This window comes from Balaenoptera musculus, chromosome 9, assembly GCF_009873245.2.
Source record: "Balaenoptera musculus isolate JJ_BM4_2016_0621 chromosome 9, mBalMus1.pri.v3, whole genome shotgun sequence".
Classification (NCBI taxonomy): Eukaryota; Metazoa; Chordata; class Mammalia; order Artiodactyla; family Balaenopteridae; genus Balaenoptera; species Balaenoptera musculus.
In genome coordinates this window covers 92,255,287-92,277,439 of record NC_045793.1, presented here as the reverse complement: position 1 = coordinate 92,277,439, position 22,153 = coordinate 92,255,287, and the positions used below count along the sequence as shown (strand labels likewise).

The following is a 22,153-nucleotide window of genomic DNA, read 5'->3' as shown; positions in this document are numbered from 1 at the left end:
CTCAGGGAACCCTGTAACTGCAGCTGTAATGAGTTTTGAACTTCTAGGTGTAAAATAAGATTCAAGGGTGTCATGTCCAGCACAGAGACTATAGCCAGTATTTTATAACTTTATATGGAATATAATCTATGGAATATCGAATCACTATGTTCTACACCTGAAACTAATATAATATTGTAAGTCAACTAGACTTTAAAAAGTCAGCTTTGAAATTGTACTCATAGACACTCCCCTTTAAATGAAATATCTGGGGGGAGGATCAACAGTGAAAAGCCTACATCTTGGGGACGGGGGGGGTGCAGGACAGTGGCCCCTGGAGACAAGTGGAACCTGTCTGCTGTAACCCCGAATCATCTGATTGGGTCCAGAACAAAATCTTTCAAATCAGGTTCCAGATCAGTTCATTTCTTCCATCCCCAAAGTATGTGTTAAGTGCACGCTGGAAGGAAAACAGGAGGCTCAGCAGAGCTAGGATGAGAGTTCCACGGTGCCTGCAGATCCAGGGCCCCTTGGCCTCTGGCGCGACTCGGAGCAGTCATTCTGGTGGGCGAGCAGGAAGAGAAACACCGTGCGGTCTGGCAGCAAAGCCGGGGGCCCTGGCCGCCAGGCCGCCCCACGGTGCTGGGAGCAGGTGCTGTATATTTATACCGAGGTGATGAGAAGTGTCCCTGGAAGGTTTCTTTCTCCACGTCTGGTAGCCAAGCTAAAAGTGCGTGGATTACTGTTTGGGATCTCGGAACTGAAAGGTGATGTTGGGCTTGAGGCGCCGGTGGGGGGGGACCCTCACAGCTCTCTGCACGATGGTACTGCAGGGCCACCGCTGTTCCCCATCCCCACCCTCAGCCGCTCGTCTACCTACAGCTTCTGCTGAATGACTTCTTGGCTAGACACTGTCTTTTTTTTTTTTTAATTTTTAATGAAAAATTTTTTTAATTTTTAATATAAAAATGTTTTAAATTGTATTCAAGTATAGTTGATTTACCATGTTGTGTTAATTTCTTTTTTTTTTTAATTTATTTATTTTTTGCTGTGTTGGGTCTTGGTTGCTGTGTGCGGGCTTTCTCTAGTTGCTGTGAGCAGGGGCTACTCTTCATTGCGGTGCACGGGCTTCTCATTGCGGTGGCTTCTCTTGTCGCGGAGCACGGGCTCTAGGCACGCGGGCTTCAGTAGTTGTGGCACGTGAGCTCAGTAGTTGTGGCTCGTGGGCTCTAGAGTGCAGGCTCAATAGTTGTGGTGCACGGGCTTAGTTGCTCCGTGGCATGTTGGATCTTCTTGGACCAGGGATTGAACCCGTGTCCCCTGCATTGGCAGGCGGATTCTTAACCACTGTGCCACCAGGGAAGTCCCTTTGTTCTGTTAATTTCTGCTGTACAGCAAAATGATTCAGTTGTACATATACATATACATTCTTTTTCATATTCTTTTCCATTATGGTTTATCATAGGATGTTGAATATAGTTCCCTGTGCTATACAGTAGGACCTTGTTGTCTATCCATTCACTATATAATAGTTTGCATCTGCTAATCCCAAACTCCCAATCCATCCCTCCCCCACACCTCCGTCTCCCTTGGCAACCACAAGTCTGTTTTCTATGTCTGTGAGTCTGTTTCATAGATAAGTTCATTTGTAGATACTAAGTCTTAAACAGCTACGTTCCAACTGAACCCTACCTGTCCTGACCTGTGTGGACCTCTCCTGATCCAGGAAAGGGAGAGGGAGTAAATGAAGAAGAAAACTGTCCCCAAATCGGTAGAATTCGAAGAACCTCGTGCTTCTCCCCTGTCCACCCTGCCCATGAATTCGGACGCCTCTAAACAGAACTGCCTTTGAGGTTTGGGTCCCATTCTGGAAACAAGAGACTGGGGCTTGTTTCTCATCTGCAGTTTGCTGAGTTTGCAGCCCACAGATGCTTTCAACAATGACAGGGCAAGGAGGAGGGATGGCAGAGAGGCAGGGGTAGCAGGAAAGAGCAAAATTTACCATAGTATATAGTGGCACAGAGTTGGCATGGTGAAGATTCAAGGGGAGACTAGAGTAGACCCCAGAGGTTAGCTGGGAGCACAGGCTGGCTTGCTGACACCGTCTACTTAAGACGCTGCAGAAACCTTGGGTGGACCATTTGCCAAGGGGCAGGGACAGGGAATAGCTGTGCTTCTGCAGTATCATCGTGCAGCACCCGCAGCAGGTGCCTGACATCGCTGCCAGCTGCTACACAACAGAGACATTATCAGGGGACCACAGTACCAGGTACACAGCCTCCCCACTCCTGACTTGTGGGCAATCACCTAAGGACATCGCCACTCACTCCTCCCACCTCTGCGGGCTCTGGCTGCCAAGGGCACATAAGGACTGTAAAAGGAGAAGCTAGGTCAGGAGGGGGAGGGGTCAGACTTGGGTTCTGTTAGCCAAATACAGTGGTTTTTTTCAATATGTATTTTATTTATTTATTTTGGCTGTGCTGGGTCTTAGTTGCAGCATGTGGGATCTTTTAGTTATGGCATACATGCAAGGTCTAGTTCCCCGAACAGGGTTCGAACCCTGGCCCCCTGCATTGGGAGCGCAGAGTCTTACCCACTGGACCACCAGGGAAGTGCCAGCAAAATACAGTGTTATTGATTTGTGACTGTACATTTCAGACCTGGCACCTACTGTTTTACAAAACCGGAAGAATTCATTCAAAAAGAGCCTGGGCTCTAATCTCAGTATCTTCCAAAGCTCTGTCCCTCCAGGACTGGCCAGGTTACTTTTAACTTTCCTTGAAGCAAAAAGCAGACTTATTAAATATGGAATTTGTCCAAAACCACCTAAAATTTTTTTTTAAACATCTGCAGAAGTCAGGAAAAAGAACACAGCTGCAGAGGTGCTGGTGCCGAAAAAGAACTTTGATTTTTATTGTGTGACCCGCAGTGTCTGGGAGGATGTGGAAGTAGAACCCAGGATCAGAAAGAAAATGTCCAAGGTCAAGACTGTGGACACCGAGATTCCTGTCCCTGTCCTAGAAGGCAGCATAGAGACTAACACTTGTAGATCTTTAATGATCTCGCATGTGAGTTGGGGTAGATCTCTCAGATCCTTCCACATGGAGCATATGTAAGATCACATTATTATTACGTTAAAAGACCCCTTTTCTCTGAAAGATGAGAAGGGGGTGGAATGAAGGGAATAAGAATGGACAGAAGACCTCCTCCTGCCACAGTTACATATTTTGCTGGCATGGGAGGAAGAGATTGAAAGCCAGTAACACATGATGAGCAGGCAGAGGAATGGAGGCGTGGTCCAGGATCGACCCAAGATTCCACCAAGGCATCTTTCTTCTTCCTTTTCTCAAAAGTGAAGGGCTCAGGGACTTCCCCGGTCGCACAGCGGTTAAGAATCCGCCTGCCAATGCAGGGGACACGGGTTCGATCCCTGGTCCGGGGAGATCCCACATGCCGCAGAGCAACTAAGCCCGTGCGCCACAACTACTGAGCCCGTGCGCCACAACTACTGAAGCCTGTGTGCCCTAGACCCCGTGCGCCGCAACTACTGAGCCCGCGTGCTGCAGCTACTGGAGCCTGCACGCCTAGAGCCCGTGCTCCACAACAAGAGAAGCTACCGCAGTGAGAAGCCCGCGCGCTGCAACGAAGAGTAGCCCCTGCTCGCTGCAACTAGAGAAAGCCCGCACACAGCAACCAAGACCCAACATAGCCAAAAATAAATAAATTAATTAATTATTTTTTAAAAAGTAAAGGGCTCAGTGACATCGCTTATAGGGGATAGAATGCCTAGATGGAGAAGAAAAGTCATCTCTTTCCCCAGAGATTTGTTCTACATTATGCTTAGACGTTCAGATTTCAGGAGATGTTTATAAAGGAGACTAACTCAGAAAATCTGAGCAGTAATCAGGCATTAAACAAACCATTAAGTCTGTAGTTTCTCATCTCCGAGGTGCATATACTACTATCTACTTAATCTGTTTCACAAAGCTCTTTTTATTTTTATTTTATTTTATTTTTAAGTCTATAGCACCCAGTATTCCCAGGCAGTCTGCCATCCAAGCACTAACCAGGCCTGACCCTGCTTAGCTTCCGAGATCAGACGAGATTGGGTGCATTCAGGGTGGTATGGCTGTAGACCACAAGGCTCTTTTAAAAATCAAATTATGCAACAGATATAAAAAATATTTTAAAACTTGATAGTACTTTTTACATGTAAGGTGGCACTCACTGCTATTATTCTCACTTTCTAAATGTTGGAAGCGTTCATGGTTTTGGCCAGCTGTGTCAGGAGAGGTAGAATAAAAGAAACCATTGTTGGGAGACTGTCACCCCAGTTCTGAACCTTACCTTTGGGGCTTTAAGTTGTATGGTGGTAATTCTATGCTCTTCAGTTTCTTTCCCCAGTGTGCATTTATGGCAATAGAAGTTGATTATTCCCAGAATTAGTTCTTATTCCTTTGAGTAATTTGGGTTTGGATACTGGAGAGTTACTCCCACCCAGTAGCCAGGACACAGAGTCCAAAGGCTTCAAGTCTCTCTGCACTAGCAATTTGATTCTTTGTCCAGTACCCGTTGAGCTTCCATATGTCACCGTGAGAGTTCCTGGGTCTGCTTGTGTTTCTTTAGTAAGTGCTTAAGGAGAATGGAGACCAAACCCCCATGGAGAAATATCTGCTTTTCCACTCTTATTACTCTCACCTAAAGGGTTTATTTAATTTCTAAATACCTCACCAAAAATAAATATTTGGAGGCTGCACCATTTAGCAGAAATAAGGCAGATACACTCAGATGCCTCTCAAGCAAAGAATAACATTGGAAAGAGTTGATAGCAAAAAAAAAAAATGCAACTGTGAGCTACATAAAAGCTCTTTTAAATGGTGTATATTGTGGTTGATGAATCCCTACTAGGGGAAGATCGTCCTACTGGCTTTGTGAATTGAACTAGTCTTCCATGTTCATGGTGAGGTAACTTTTTATTGTGGTTAAAAAAACACATAACAGGTCCTACTGTGTAGCACAGGGAACTATATCCAGTCTCCTCGGATAAACGATAATGGAATGTAAAATAGTTAGCTAGTGGGAAGCAGCAGCATAGCACAGGGAGATCAGCTCGGTGCTTTGTGATGACCTAGAGGGGTGGGATAGGGAGGGTGGGAGGGAGGCTCGAGAGGGAGGGGATATGAGGACATATGTATGCATATGGCTGAGTCACTTTGGTGTACAACAGAAACTAACACACACAAAAAAACAATTATTGAAAAAAGAATGTATATATGTGTAAAACTGAGTCACTTTGCTGTACAGTAGAGACTGGCACAGCATTGTAAATCAACTATACTTCAATTGAAAAAAAACATGCATAACAGAAAATTTACCATCTTGACCGTTTTTAAGCATATAGTTCAGTAGTGTTATAGTACATTCACACTATTATGAAATAGATCTCCAGAACTTTCTCATCTTGCAAAACTAGAACTCTATACCCATTAAACACACGGTGATGTAATTTTTAAGAGCTTAGTATATTCAAAGTATTTGGAGGGACTCCTGGCCCTCCACCGCCTGCTGGGTCCACAGGGGTGCAGTCAGAATGGACACGGCGTGGGCGCTGGGAGTCCCCTGAGGAGGCCCAGCACTGAGCGCTCAACTACTGGGTCCAGAAGTGCTAAGAATAATTGACAGAGAAAGAGATTCCCAAAATGCTGCTCTGTACCAGCATGCCTTGCTGAGGCAGCGGAAAGACATTGCTGAGGGTATGTGTCAGAAAGGCCCCGATGATCCTGGACTTGGGATGTGGGACAAGGAACACGGGCTGCCCTGAGGAATGCTGCATTCTCAGGGCACCTGGCCGCTGGCCGCAGCACCAGTCCGCTTCCTAGGCTAGTGTGGCGTGTCAGTCCTCTGCTGTCATTAACTGAGGAAATCTATACTCTGTCAAAGGAATTGCAACTTGTATTTTTCTTCTGGTTACAAAGAACATGTTCCTTAAGGCCATTTTGAAATCATTAGAGTCATAAACAGCGGATGTGAGCTAAGATGCCAACTCAAAGCATCTTGGCTCACCTATCACTAGTTGAACTAGTTGGAGCATCTAAGATGATTTCCTAAATTAGCTACTGACTGTGGTCAGAGTGTCAGACATACAACTACATACAGAACTGTGTGATAGTAAATTTGCGTGATTTTAAGCCACTAAGTTTGGAGTAACTTGTTCAGCGTCAGTAGAAGCTAACGCAGTGCAAGTAGGCATGATACTTTGAATATGTGTGATAAAACAAGGATAAATAACTATAGTTTGATTTATTTTTATTATTTATTTTCATTAATAAACCACAGACGAACCAGCTATTTGAAGCTTTTTAAAGTGGTAAAGGAGTCTAAAGGCAGTGATAAATATGTCTTAGGTGCTCATCCTTTTCCTGCCATCAAAGAGGAAAAATGGGGACTTCTCTGGCAGTCCAGTGGTTAAGACTTCGCCTTCCAATGCAGGGGGTGCGGGTTTGATCCCTGGTCGGGGGAGCTGAGATCCCACATGCCTCGTGGCTGAAAAACCAAGACATAAAAAAAAAAAAAAAAAGCAATATTGTAACAAATTCAATAAAGACTTTAAAAATAGTCCACATCAAAAAAATCTTAAAAAAAAAAAAAGAAGAGGAAAAAGCGTGTTTAGAATGAAAGTAAAGGCTATTAAGTGGTTCAAGGTGCAAGAGCAGTTTAAGAGGAATGGTGCTGTTATTTATTTTTTTAATTTACTTTATTGAAGTATAGTTGATTTACCATGTTGCGTTAATTTCTGCTGTACAGCAAAGTGATTCAGTTTTACATATATACATTCTTTTTCATATTCTTTTCCATTATGATCTATCACAGGATATTGAATATATGGGTGCTGTTATTTAGATTTGATTTTGATCAGCATGCTGAGACAGACACCTACTACCCCTTTCAGTGTACTTTTTTTTCTTTATTTTTGGCTGCGTTGGGTCTTCATTGCTGCACGCAGGCTTTCTCTAGTTGCAGTGAGCGGGGGCTACTCTTTGTTTTGGTGCGCAGGCTTCTCATTGTGGTGGCCTCTCCTGTTGTGGAGCACGGGCTCTAGGCGCACGGGCTTCAGTAGTTGTGGCTCGCGGGCTCTGAGCGCAGGCTCAGTAGTTGTGGCGCACGGGCTTAGTTGCTCCGCGGCATGTGGGATCTTCCCGGAACGGGGCTCGAATTCATGTCCCCTGCATTGGCAGGCAGATTCCCAACCACGGCGCCACCAGGGAAGTGCTTAGTGTACTTTTAAAGCCATGTAATGTCACAGCCTAAGATTTAGTGTTCACAAAAAGGAGAATAGGTCCAATAGCACAGCACTTCCAAATTGTTGGGCATGCCTTGGGCTGAATTCTCATATATTATATTACCAACCTGTTCCATTCTGCTTCAGTAAGGATCAATCCTGGTCTTAACATTTTTTTAAGTATTTGAGAGATTTAGCTGAAACTACTGCCTTTAAGAGAAATCTCACATAATTTATTTCTACTTCAGCCTCAGGAATTGTCAAATGAAGAAAATATATATTTTCCCATTTGATTATTATCCCTATATTTGTTTACATATTTTTTTATTTATCTATTTTATTAAGAGGCTCTTAAAAGACTCAGGTTTGGATGATCTAAAGGATTTCTATTTTTGGAGTAGATTTTGCTGTCTCCTCTTGATAATTAATTTGCCTCCTCAAAAATAACCATAATTTCTTTGTGAACAAGGTAATGTTTTTCTGAATTTGTATTGCAGTTTACACCTAACGTGTTGCTCTTTTCCCCTGCGTCTCTCAAAATAATATTGAAAAGAATCAATCCATTTAAAACTAAATGGTTATCAAGCATATACCCATGATGATAAGTGATAACTAAATTATGAGGAAGGAAAACTGGTTTCTGCTTGGGTTGTTGGTCTTCTCTTTCTTACTGCGTATACCTAGATCAGTCTTCCACTTACTGTAAATTAGAGTTCAAGCTTTACATCTTTTAAGTAAAGAGGAATGAATATATACTTTTTATTTTTACACCCAAACAGTTGCCCCTGATGACCCCAGCAGAAAAATAGATGGCGATACCATTATTTTTTCAAACGTTCAAGAAAGATCAAGTGCGGTGTATCAGTGTAATGCCTCTAACGAATATGGATATTTACTGGCAAATGCATTTGTAAATGTCCTGGGTAAGCTCTCCCTTTATTAAAGACATGGCAAATTAAATTAATGACCGCTGTTGTTTTTCATTCATTCAGCAGAAATATATTAAGCATCTACTAGGCAGTGGCACAGAACTTGGAGCTGTAAGGGATATACAAAGATGGATAAGATAACAAACCTTGCCCTAAAGGAAATTACAGTCTGGCCTTAAAGTTCTTTCATAACATGGTTTTTACAAAGGCAAATTCCTCATTGTAGAGATAATCAAAGAGGCTGCTCTGTTCATAGACAGTTACATTGTGTCAAACCCCTCAAAAGGAAAAGGGCATGGGTGGGCTCTTCCTAACTGAACGTGACTGCTTGTTCCATCCTTAGAAACTGACAAGCTGAATGACAATTTCATGATTCTGATTTTTGAAAGTAAGTCATTAATCATAATGTTTGGCCATGACCTAAGTCACAGATGTACATTTATTTATCAATTCATAATAATATGTTTAGAAAACGGTGACAAACATATTCTGAAAGGGTTGGGTTTATGTGAACATGGTATTTCTCATATGGGCGAAACTACTAAAATACCAAATTTGTTAAGAATTTATATGAGAATTGTTTTCATGACGCCGGAGAATTATATTTCACCTCTGTAAGTGGAGTAGGTTCCCTTTCAAACAAAATTAGGGTCAGGAAGCCAACTGATATGTGGTATTTTTTCCCTCATGCTTGAAATGAAGGTCAGTAGATCACAGGAAGAGCTGAGCCGTTAAGATGTTGGTGGAGGGAGAGGAAGCAGTTTTGATTCTGGTGCTGTTTTGAGTCATCAACATTCTGCCTTTTTTCTGCCGGCTTGGATGTTCGCCACCACTCCCCCCCCCCACCCCCCATTATTACCCCGAGGTTCTGATGGGTCAGTCATCCAACAAAAGTGTATTTGGCCATTATTTTTTGTGCCAGACACTGTGCTGGTTTATGGGGAGAAAACAATAAAAAGTCCCATTCCCTGCCTGCAAGGAACTCACAGTGTAGTTGAAGATATAGATAAAGAAATCAGTTATTAAAATACTGTGCCTGATTAAGATGCAGGACGTGAGGCAGAGGGAGGAAACTTGTATTTTTCCACTTTGAGTGACTGACAGGGTCATACTTGCCTGAGAACATAAGGGGAGAGATACATTGGCTGTGCCTTAACATGAATTCTAATGGCCTGAAAAAAAATACAATAAAATACGGGTGGGCCTAAGTGTTTATTTTATTTTAATATTTACTTTACCTTTCCAAAACGTTTTTAGCTGAGCCACCACGAATCTTTACGTCTGCAGACACACTCTATCAAGTCATTGCAAACAGGCCTGCTTTACTAGACTGTGCCTTCTTTGGGTCTCCTCTACCTACCATCGAGTGGTAAGTAGTGGCATATCTGTTTGTCATATTTACATTTGCCACAGCCTTCAAATTTCTCAACATGTGGGGTTTTAGAGAACAGACAGGAAAAAGGCAGTGCAGAAGCCATCATCCTATTAATTATTAAATGTATTCACAAATATTTATTAACAGCTCACTCTGTGGTAAATACTGTCACATGGATGATCTCTTTGGCAGCACGCTTTGTCCATCCCAGAGGGATATGTAAATGTTTCTGAAAGAAATTAAAGTGGCTGTATTTTACAGTGCTACGGACATCACCTGGGACGTCATGAATGATGGCTAGAGGGACGGGTTGGGGGACATTCCTTGATAAAAAAATATCATTTGGGGCGGACACAGGGTCCATAAGCTTAAAAAACAGAATTTGCTATTACCAGTGTTCCTCTCCCACTGAGTGTCCTGGCTTGGATCCAGCCAAGCTCCCCTGTATCCTTTCACTCCCTCTTTATTTTTTTAATTTTATTTATTTATTTATTTATTTATTTATGGCTGCGTTGGGACTTCGTTGCAGTGCCTGGGCTTCTCGTTGCGCTGGCTTCTCTTGTTGCAGAGCACGGGCTCTAGGCATGCAGGCTTCAGTAGTGGCACTCGGGCTCAATAGTTTGTGGCTCGCGGTCTCTAGAGCGCAGGCTCAGTAGTTGTGGCGCACGGGCTTAGCTGCTCCGTGGCATGTGGGATCTTCCCGGACCAGGGCTCGAACCCGTGTCCCTTGCATTGGCAGGCGGATTCTTAACCACTGCGCCACCAGGGAAGCCCGTACAGCCAAGCTCCCCTGTATCCTTTCACTCCCTCTTTAGACCATCCCTTTTCACGTACCACTCGTGGTATCAGTCCTGGTCATCCTCCCAGCTTGCTTTAGCATGAGCTGAAAGAGACAAGGCCAGGAGAGGCAGCAGCTCAGAAAGAATGAGTGAAAGAAAATTGGAACATTTATTTATGGATTGTCTATCAGGTGCCAGACACTATGTGGGGCTCCACTTCCTGGTGTGAGATTAAAGCCAGGTGTAGGATTAAAGCCCAAACATGAATGCTTGTGCAGAAAATTTCCTAGCAAAGGAGATGGATTAACGCTTAGTTTCACACGGCTTTTCATCCATCCTCACTTCTCCTGTCTGACACTAACCTGGAAGCTCAATGTGGACATACTTTACATGCATACTTTCTTCTTCTCCTTCCCTGAATATTTTCCTATTTATACTCAAAAGTACAACTCTTGTAACCTTGAAGTCAAAATCTCTTTAGAATTGTAACGCGTAGATGGAGTTACAAACACATCACAGTAGGGGGGAAAGGTCAAAAAGATTAGTCTTCATTGTGTCTATTTTATTACTTATTAGAGATAAAATAGGTAATAATGTGTTTATTAAGTTATGAATCTCTTATAATGAAAATTACAAATTAAGTGTTTTGTATTGTCATCCTAATTCTTCAAGCACCATTTATCGCTGAATTCTCCAGTTTGACATCTGTCTTTGCATTAACCCCCCTGATTTACAAGCATGCAATATGCTTGTGCAGATTCCAAACGTCTCTGACCTTGATACTGTAATGCAGATCGTGTGGTGTGTTGGACCTTGAACAGGGCATTTCATGTCTGACTTCAAATTATAATATTTTTATTCCTCTTTGTGATCATTTTCATAATGAAGGTTTAAAGGTGCTAAAGGGAGTGCTCTTCGTGAAGATATCTATGTTTTACATGAAAATGGAACTTTGGAAATTCCTGTGGCCCAGAAGGACAGTACAGGAACTTATACATGTGTTGCAAGGAATAAGTTAGGAATGGCGAAGAATGACATTCACTTAGAGATCAAAGGTGAGGCAGAGGTGACAAACATTTTTTCAGTATTATGAGACTTTGAGCAAATTCTCCAGCTTTTTAAAAAAAATTTTCTTTATTGAAGTATAGTTGATTTACAATGTTGTGTTAATTTCTGCTGTACAGCAAAGTGATTCAGTTATACATATATGCATTCTTTTTCATATTCTTTTCCATTATGGTTTATCACAGGATATAGAATATAGTTCCCTGTGCTATACAGTAGGACCTTGTTGTTTATCCATTCTGTATGTAATAGTTTGCATCTGCTAACCCCAAACTCCCATTCCTTCCCTCCCCCACCCTCCTTCCCCTTTGGCAACCACAAGTCTGTTCTCTGTGTCTTGATTCTGTTAAATTCTCCAGCTTTGGCAATGGATAACGGTAACTTTCCATTTCAGATCCAACGAGGATCATTAAACAGCCTGAATATGCAGTGGTGCAAAGAGGGAGCACGGTGTCCTTTGAATGCATAGTGAAACACGATCACACTTTAATCCCCACCGTCACGTGGCTGAAGGACCACGGGGAGCTGCCCAGTGACGGAAGGTATTTGAAGACAATTTCTTTCCTTTCTCTTCCTTCTCTCTTTAAGCTGCTCTTGAACTAAAGGTTTATTGTACAGTAACTTAATGGTTATGTTTTTAAAGTTTCTGAAGTCTGCTCTCTCTCCAAAGTAGATATACATTTTCTCTTCATGCTATAGAATATTTGGACCTAAAAAGGTATCAAGTTATAGAAATAAGACCCTGAGAATGTTTATCTATCTTTGTGTTGGTCTCCTGTGTAATTCAGGATGTGAAAAACCTTTCAGGTTTTGAACAACATCCATTGTTTTCTAACTTGTACAGTGCACTCTCCACAGATGTTTTCATTCCCATTTTACAAATAAGCAGAAATACGATCTCTTTAATCATCAGAGTGAGCCTGAATCTTCATCAGTGTTTTACAGGACACTAGTTTTTATTTGGATGGGGAGTTTTCATTTTACCTAAAGCAAGTAGAAGGAGGAGAAGAAAAAAAAACAGGTAAAGAATTTGAAAGAGCCTGGGCACATTGCATTGCTTTAGCTTGGTATGAAAGAAAGGTCATGCCCATTTTCCAGGTGAGGCTCTCGATTTGACAAAGTACACAGAGTCAAAGACGAGAATTTTAGCTGATGCAGAGGGGCTACGAGCATCACCCCGACGGGAAGGAGTGTTGTCTGCTGGTAGAAATGGTTTCTGTGGTTTCTTTCAACTATGCCCAAATGGTGCCCTGTTGCTTGTAAATGGCCCTTAAAAGAACTATGTGGGAATTTGTGATTAACGATACACACTACTATATATAAAATAAACAGCAAGGACCTACTGTATAGCACAGGGAACTATATTCAATAGCCAGTGATAACCTATCATGGAAAAGAATCTGAAAAAGAGTATTATATATATATATAAAACTGAATCACTTTGCTGTATACCTGAAACATTGTAAATCAACTATAGTTTGATTAAAAAAAATAATAATATCAAATTATTTAAAAATACACACTTTGTTAGAAATTGAGCCGGATGAGTGGTAGCAGCAGAAACCTAGGAAAACCCTCTTTTCAGGGTAACTGGAGCTGCCCCCGCTCAGCTCTAGATGCCCCTGGTCTTAACGAAGCTCCTAAAAACTCCAGAGGCGTGGTTGAAAGCCATCAGACTAAATGACTTGACATCATTTCTAACCCAAGCTTCTCACTCATTCAAAGTGTTTTCCAACTTTAATCATTATCAAAGTGGCATGTATTGTATAGGATTTTAGCTCTAATGTGCTGCAAATCTTTATCATCTTTCCCTTTTACCAAGTTCACAGTTGCTTTCATGCCAGGAAAACCGTCATTGGGTGTGGTGGGATGTCCATTCCAGCCGCTTTGAGCATGTGATAATTACAGGTTCACTGTTGACAAGGACCATTTGGTGGTCGCTGATGTCAGTGATGATGATGGTGGGACCTACACATGTGTGGCCAACACAACTCTGGACAGCGTTTCGGCCAGTGCTGTGCTCAGCGTTGTCGGTAAGAGCTAGAACACGTACAGCACAGCTGGCTGCCCTGTTTTAGATTGAAAGGAAAAATTGTCAGTAGTAACTGTTTGCTTGTTACAGTTTTAGCATTTTATAGGTGAGTTAAATACCCACATCTTTCTTCTGTGAAAGATGCCCTTGAGCCAGTAATTTCAGTATAAATGTACTCTGTAGCAGCACTGCAATAAAATGGTGGTTAAGCACATTAGTGATATTTTTATGAGAAAACTGGGGGGAAATGATCTACCTTTATTTAAAATCGAAGGGGTTTTCCCCCTATGTTGTTACTGCATGTTTATCAATGCTGTGTCTCACAGCTAAGCGTAAGGCTCAGGTTTATAATCTTAATCATGCTCAGTCTTTGTCTTCTTGTGCTATCTTATATCTGTCCGCTACTAATTTTGATTAAACTCCTTTATATTACTGTCCTTTCTAGCTCCTACTCCAACTCCAGCTCCCATTTACGGTAAACTAATATGAGTCCTTTTCTCTGTTTTCTTTCAAACAATTTCACATGTACAGAAGAAGTCCATTACTTTCTTTTCTCTATCATGTCATTGTGTTTCTTTAAGGAAAAGGGCTCTGTCAGGTGTTCTGCCGTGTTGTCCATTTACTGCTATAAATCATTTCTTCATTATAACTCTGGAACTTTTCACTGAATATATTGCCACTCGCTTCCAAGTATTTCATGTGTTATTGCAAAGTCATTTCATTTGCTAAAAGTCCCTCTTTGACAGCATTTCCTTGTAAAGTAGCATAGTGCTTTTTCAAAAGCTATCGTCCATATTTTACAGACTGAAAAAGCAATTTCAAATATCATTCCACAACTTAGGTTTTCATTTCAATCTATTAAAAGTTGTTCTGGAAAACTAAATGTTGTTTGGGGATTCCATTTTCAAGAAATTTACACAGGAAAACAATGGATGCTTACTACAACATTTGACCTTTCTATCAAAGAAAACCACCAACTCACTGTGTTCACAGAAGATAAATCACTACAGAAAGACGAAAAGGAGGACACTTTCACGTCACATGATTTTTCTGAGTCGGGAAGTTAAATCGATTTTTTTCCCGAAATCTTTTTGATTAAAGAACCCTCATGTTTATTCAACATATAAATACAAAAATTAATTTTGTGGTGAAAACTCAGCTGGATGTTACATAGTATTATGAATTATTCTATAGAAGACCTGTCCTTTGTAGACATTTACTGCTTCTTTACTGGTAGGAAAGAAGTGCTCATATTTTTCTATGGCCTCTGGCTCCCCCAAGAGCAAGGCCAGGAAAAGACCCAGGGGGAACATTAACTCTCTAGATCTCAGAAGCACCATTAGAAGAGGCAGACACGCTCCTCAGACACCTTCGTCCCAACAGGCATCTGTACCCTGGTGTCCTCTGAGAATAAACACACCTCCCTGTGTGCCTGACTCACTTGTACTGAGCGTCCACATAAGGTTGCATGCCGAGGGCTTACCTGCATAGCATCAATTTTAGAATTCCCTTAAAAATATAAATATTCTTCAGGTGCCCCCAGATCTGTAATTTAGCTTGTTTCAGAAAGAACACTTGCATCTTCTTTTAATAGTACATACATTTGCCTGTATTTGTTTTTCAGCATCTCCTCTTCTCTGTTTCCCATTTATTAGAAATTAAGCTTCCGTATTATTTTTTCTGTCTGTGCTCCTCTATGTTTATGAGAAGACACGCACTGAGAGTGCTGGAGAACCATACATGTCCTCCCCTGGCTTTGGTGACAAGGGATTTAGTTTCATTTCAAAGAGAAGCAAGCAGAGCTCATTGAGGGCTTCTCTTGGGTGTGCGTGTGTGTTCCCAGCAGCCTCAGCTGTTTTCATTTCCTTTCAGTTGCATGCTCACTGGCCATTACATGTGCTGTGTCTTTAAGAGTCCCCTCCAAGAATAGTATCATGAGTAAAGGAGAACCTCCTAAGGTCGGGTGGTTAACTATGATGTGTGTGTTTGGTCTACAGATGTCCCAAATCCTCCCTTTGATTTAGAATTGACGGATCAACTAGACAGGAGTGTTCAGCTGTCATGGACCCCAGGCGATGACAACAATAGCCCTATTACAAGTATGTGGTGTCATTTGCTTTTTCACTGATAAACTTAATGATTATTTTCAAAGCACTGTATCCCATGTAATTGAAATTCCTTGCAAAAGATATTTGCTGGCATTCTCTGCTTCGTTGCTAATAGAACCAAAACATTTATTTATGTTCTGTTATTCAGAGCTGGAGTTATTCCTGGTTACAGCTTCTGGTTTGGGACACTAATTAATTGCTGAAGATGTTAATTAAGCAAATACACTATCGTTTTGTGTTTAAGATCCATAAGAATCACCTTCAATGTCTACCACAGTAGGAAGATGCATTGCAAGTTATTCATTTTGCCCATTAATATGGGAGAAAACAATAGAAGGACCAGTCTAGCTATTAGGAAATTGAGACTTGGTGAGTAAAGTCAAACCCACAGTTGGTAACAGAACTGGGGGTAGACATCAGGTCTCTTTCTTTCCATTAGCCCTGGCTACAAAGTGGCACAGTCGCCAATGTCACCTCCTCACCTTGATGACATCAGCCTAGACAATAAAATCAGGTGAGGGACCATGCCATAAGGGTACTGGAAGAGCTTAGTAAAATTAGACTATAGATAAGCTTATAAGTTTTAAAACCAAAAAGATACCTAAGAGAGTAGACACAAGTCTGTAATATATTACTACCTTCAGGTATATACTGCAGGAAGACTAAATTCCTTTCCGATGATGACCTAAGATACTGCTGAAGTGACATGTGTGTTGATTTATTGCACCTGCTGGTAAAGCAGACCAGATCCAATGAAATTAAACAAAAGCGTCCTCTCTATCTTGTGTTCTTTGGTGGTGTTCCTTTCTCAGTGGAGTTTTTGGTCCTTGATCAGAATATGTATTCATTCATGCTGAATCTTCCAGTCAATTCAGTACATTAGCCAGATTTAGCTGGTGAGGATGCTTGGAGACTCTTTTTACCCATGTTAAAATGATACCATTAGATTTCAAGGCATTTCTACTCTTCGTTCATTCATTCAACAGACATTTATTGAGTACCTATTATGTACCAGGCATTCTTCTAAAACAAAACAGTCAAAAATCTCTGCGCATATGAATTTTATATCTTAATTGAGAACACAAATAAGATAAAATTAATACGTGTTATGTTATTGTGTATAATGTCATTATATATATGTATATATGTGTGTAAATATATATATATATATGTATACACACACACACACACACACACACACACACACACACACCTCAGATCTCCTTTTAAGAGAGAACCCACTATAAGGAATGTCAGCAACAGGCTGCATCTGCTGCCCCCTCCCTAGGGATCAGCTGCAGTGTTCCCGTGAGGCCCCTCTCTTCCTGAGCTAGTCCAGGGACTGAGCACGGCGAGGGTCCTAGATTCAGCCATGCCTCCTGCAGAACTTCACTCTGGGCTCCTCGCTGACCTGGCTGAATCTATCTGTATTGGAGACTGAGGCTTTTTCCACACAGACCTCCTTCCCCTCTCCTTTCTCAGATGTCAGACCTGCATTACGGTCTGAAGATCTTCCCTGCCGTCTCCTGCTTTCTCTCTCTTTTATATTCCATGGACTCTTCCCCAAATAAATCTCCTACACATTTAGTTCTGTCTCTGCATCTGCTTCCAAGAGGAGTCAAACACACATATATCTATACACATGATTATGTGTGTGTCCATGTTTAGGCCATACAAAGAACAAAGCAGGAGAAGGGGAGTAAAGAATATGAGGGTCAGGGGTATAATTACAAACAGGGTGGTCAGGAAAGGCTACCTTAAGAAGGTAAGATTCCTATGGAAAACAGTATGGAGGTTCCTTAAAAAACTGAAAATAGAGTTACCAGATGATCCAGCAATCCCACCCCTGGGCATATATCCAGAAAAAATGAAAGCTCTAATTCAAAAAGATACATGCATCCCAAAGTTCACAGTGGCACTATTTACAATAGCCGAGACACAGAAGCAACCTAAGTGTCCATCAACACATGAATCGATAAAGAAGATGTGGTACATATATACAGTGGAATACTACTCAGCCATAAAAAAGAATGAAATCATGCCATTTGCAGCAACATGAATGGACCTAGAAAGTATCATACTAAGTGAAGTAAGATGGAGAAAGACAAATATTATATGATATCACTTATATGTGGAATCTAATAAATAGTGCAAATGAACTAATTTATAAAATAAAAATAGACTCATAGACATAGAAAACAAACTTATGGTTACCAAAGGGGAAGGGGGGGGAGGAATAAATTAGGAATTTGGGATTAACAGATGTGCACTACCATGTATAAAATAGATAAACAAGGATTTACTGTATAGCACAGGGAGCTATATTTGATATATTGTAATAAACTATAAAGGAAAAGAATGGGGAAAAAGAATATAGTTATATACATCTATTTATGTATAACCAAATCACTTTGCTATACACCTGAAACTAACACAATATTGTGAATCAACTATACAGCAATTAAAAAAATAATAAATTTTAAAAAAGAAGGTAACATTTGAGTATGCCAATAAAGACATGAGGAGGGAGGTAGTGAACGCACTATGCATTTAACTGAAGCAAGACCTTTCCAGGGAGAGCAAGAAAAACAGCAAAGGCCCTGAGACAGGAGCATGTCTCTCGGCAGCCGCTGTGGCTGGCTGGAGTGAAATGAACAAGAAGAAGTGAAGGAGGAGAGAAGGTCAAAGAGGCAGAGAGTTGGTGGGTGGAGTTGGATGTCCACTGTGCAGGGCCTTGTAGGGGTTGGGAAGGAATTGGAGGGATTTAAGTAGAGCAGTGGTCCCCAGTCTTTTTGGCACCAGGGACTAGATTCGTGGAAGCCAGTTTTTCCATGGAGGGGGAGAGGGAGGATGGTTCAGGCGGTAATGCAAGCGATGGTTCAGGTGGTAATGCAAGCGATGGGGAGCGGCAGATGAAGCTTCACTCGCTCGCCTAACAAGCCTAACAAGCCACGGACCAGTATCGGTCCACAGCCCGGGGATTGGGGACCCCTGAAGTAGAGGAGTGGATCACACTGGCTATTGTATTGAAAATGGTCTAGAGAGGAACAAGAGGGAGAATGGGGAGACCGGGCAGAACTACAGTTCTCAAACCATGCATTGAAATACCATACAGAACCTCAGCAAACCTCAGGGGTGCCTCTGGATATTAAGTTTTTGATTTTTAAATTTTGGTTTTTATTTTTTTTATTTTTTTTGGCTGCGTTGGGTCTTCGTTGCTGCACGCGGGGTTTCTCTAGTTGTGGTGAGCAGGGGCTACTCCTCCTTGTGGTGCGCAGGCTTCTCATTGCGGTGGCTTCTCTTGTTGCAGAGCACGGGCTCTAGGCGTGCAGGCTTCAGTAGTTGTGGCTCATGGGCTCTAGAGCACAGGCTCAGTAGCTGTGGCACACGGGCTTAGCTGCTCCACAGCATGTGGGATCTTCCTGGACCAGGGCTTGAACCCGTGTCCCCTGCATTGGCAGGCAGATTCTTAACCACTGAGCACCAGGGAAGCCCCAAAATTTTGGTTTTTAAAAAACACTGTGACGTCTGTCAGACACCCCATGAAATACTAGCTGGAGGCAGTTCACAGTTTCAATATTAATAGTGCTACATCACACTGTGACAGTGTTATATCTCTGCAAAGCCTTTGTGGTGATAAAAAGCGAGTACCATGTGAAAATAAGTGTGAAACAGGAAATGAGGAAGATGGTGTCAAATCTGTTTACAAGGTTGGACAAGTTATGTGGTGCCCAGTAGATTTTTTTTTTTTTTTAAAGAAATTCACGTTCTTTTATTTATTTATTTATGACTGTGTTGAGTCTTCGTTTCTGTGCGAGGGCTTTCTCCAGTTGCAGCAAGTGGGGACCACTCTTCATCGCGGTGCGCGGGCCTCTCACCATCGCGGCCTCTCTTGTTGCGGAGCACAGGCTCCAGACGCGCAGGCTCAGTAATTGTGGCTCACGGGCCCAGTTGCTCCGTGGCATGTGGGATCTTCCCAGACCAGGGCTCGAACCCGTGTCCCCTGCATTGTCAGGCAGATTCTCAACCACTACGCCACCAGGGAAGCCCTGCCCAGTAGATTTTAAGACATAAACACTTATTAGATTATATAGACCTAACTCCTTAATACACAGAAATGTATATCTAAATACCTATTTTTTGCATTTCTTTTTTTTAATTGAAGTATAGTTGATTTACAATGTTGTATTAGTTTCAGGTTTACAGCAAAGTGGTTCAGTTATAGATATATTTTTTTGACATTCTTCTTTATAGGTTTTTACAAAATATTGAGCATAGTTCCCTCTGCTATACAGTAGGTCCTTGTTGGTTATCTCTTTTATATATAGTGGTGTGTATATGTTAATCCCAAGCTCCTCATTTATCCCTCCCCCTACCTTTCCCCTCTGGTAACCGCAAGTTTGTTTTCTATGTCTGTGGGTCTATTTCTGTTTTGTATATAAGTTCATTTGTATCATTTTCTTTTAGATTCCACATATATGCAATATCGTATGATATTTGTCTTTCTCTGCCTGGCTTACTTCACTTAATATGATTGTCTCTAAGTCCATCCATGTTGCTGCAGGTGGCATTATTTCATTCTTTTTTATGGCTGAGTAATATTCCATTGTATGCATGTGCAACATCTTCTTTATCCATTCATCTGTCGATGGACATTTAGGTTGCTTCCATATCTTGGCTTATTGTACATAGTGCTGCAATGAACATTGGGGTGCATATATCGTTTCAAATAAATACTTATTTTTTACAAGGGTAAAACATGTACATACCACAAAATTTTAATAGAGACAAGAGGGTAGGTATGCACTGAAAAGTAAGTCTTCCTCCCACCCCTGATTCTCAATTCCTCCGGTGACACCAGTGTTACAGTGTGTACCCTCCAAGAGGTAACACACGTACTTTCAAGCGTATGTGTATGTGTATATGTTATAGTAAATCTTTTTATTTTTATACAACTGTAGTATCCAGCACACGCTGGATTATGTTCTAAACCCTACTTGGTTTCACTTAACAATATATTTTAGAAATCATTCTGTTTCAGTACACGTGGAGCAGCCCTATTCATTTTTTACAGCTGCAGAATATTCCATTGTGTGGATGCATCATAATTTATTTAATCAGTGTCCTATTGATGAACATTTAGGTTGTTTGCAATTAGGTTGTTTCAGTTGCAAACAATGCTGCCATGTGGATTCTTTTTCATGTGCATTCGAACATATGCATGAGCACATTTATTCAAAATAAATTGCTGGAAGCACAATTTCTGTGTCAAAGGGTCTCTGAGTTAAATATTGTTAGATGTTCTAAATTGTCCTCTATAGAAGTTGTACCAATTTACACTTCCCACAAAGTATGAGAATGCTTGTTTCCCTGTGTCATAGTTCACAAAGTGTGTTAAACATTTGATTGTTGCCCGTCTGTTTGGTGGGAAATGGTATCTCTCTGTATTTCACGTAACATCTCCTGTTATGAAAAAAATCAGTCATCTTTTCGTATGTTCAAACTTTCCTAGGAATATGTGGGTCACTTCTAAACAGTTTTAAGGAGCTAAACTCAGCATGCTAGAGAAAGCATACTCTTATTGGATTTGCTTAAGTGTTGAGGATGCTAGGCTTCTGAAATCAAAATATTCTAGTGAATTTTTCTTGAAAGTGAGATAATTCACGTTCAGCTGCTCTTGTTAGATTGTCCTGTTCGTTATCCTCGCAACCTACCATTGGGTGACTGAATTCATGTCTTGGATTTGTTGTGTGTGTGTGGTGTGGCCAGAATTCATCATCGAATATGAAGATGCAATGCATGAGCCGGGGCTGTGGCATCACCAAACTGAAGTCCCTGGAGCTCAGACCACAGCCCAGCTGAAGTTGTCGCCGTATGTCAACTATTCCTTCCGAGTGATGGCAGTAAACAGCCTGGGGAGGAGCTTGCCCAGTGAGGCATCTGAGCAGTATTTGACTAAAGCTGCAGGTAAAGCAGGACTTCTGTGATATGAAATAAAATAGAAAGGTTTTCCACTGTTTGCAAAAGACCAAAGTTTACGAATATGTGGCTGTTTAACTTCTAGAACCAGATAAAAATCCCACGGCTGTGGAAGGGCTGGGATCAGAGCCGGATAATTTGGTGATTACGTGGAAGGTGAGCTATGTCTGAAATATTCAACTATATTTTAGAGTGAAAAGAAAAGTTGTTTTTAAATAATACCTGTATTAAAATCCCCTTTCACACATTTTTTGGAATATATACATATATCATATATTTATTAATTGTGTAGTAGTTAAAAGCTTGATCCTTGGAGCCAAAATGAATGGTACAAATCCCAGCTTTGCCACTTAGTAACTGTGTGACTTTAAGGCATTTCTTTAACATCTCTACTGTGTATCTGTGTGATGGGAATAACAATGAATCAACCTCATAAGATTAAAGGAGTTAATGCACTTATAACGCACTTAAAGCGGTGCCTATCACATAGAATGTGCTCAATAAATGCTAGCTTGTATTGTCACCATCGTAGAGAACCATCTAGAAGACAGGTACCAGTAGTCAACTTCTTCTGCTTTTTTCTTTTTTGGCCTGTCTCTATTTTCTGGACTTGGAAAATTAATATATA

General features: G+C 41.3%; 1 protein-coding gene and 1 pseudogene across 18 annotated transcripts in view; one reads left to right on the top strand and one right to left on the bottom strand.

The window, feature by feature from the left end:
* Window positions 1–22,153, top strand: part of NRCAM (neuronal cell adhesion molecule) — a 312,757-nt gene that overhangs the window by 255,791 nt on the left and 34,813 nt on the right. For 11 of the 18 annotated variants that reach the window (XM_036864169.1, XM_036864163.1, XM_036864162.1 and 8 more), the window contains 9 exons: window positions 8,038–8,181; window positions 9,445–9,556; window positions 11,230–11,396; window positions 11,801–11,948; window positions 13,315–13,439; window positions 13,884–13,913; window positions 15,436–15,537; window positions 21,316–21,513; window positions 21,611–21,681. In XM_036864169.1, the coding sequence (XP_036720064.1) occupies window positions 8,038–8,181; window positions 9,445–9,556; window positions 11,230–11,396; window positions 11,801–11,948; window positions 13,315–13,439; window positions 13,884–13,913; window positions 15,436–15,537; window positions 21,316–21,513; window positions 21,611–21,681 (1,097 nt within the window). The remainder of the gene's footprint in view (window positions 1–8,037; window positions 8,182–9,444; window positions 9,557–11,229; window positions 11,397–11,800; window positions 11,949–13,314; window positions 13,440–13,883; window positions 13,914–15,435; window positions 15,538–21,315; window positions 21,514–21,610; window positions 21,682–22,153) is intronic. The other 7 variants (XM_036864178.1, XM_036864174.1, XM_036864173.1 and 4 more) reach the window with 1 other exon arrangement.
* On the bottom strand, window positions 3,998–4,116 carry LOC118901388 (annotated as a pseudogene).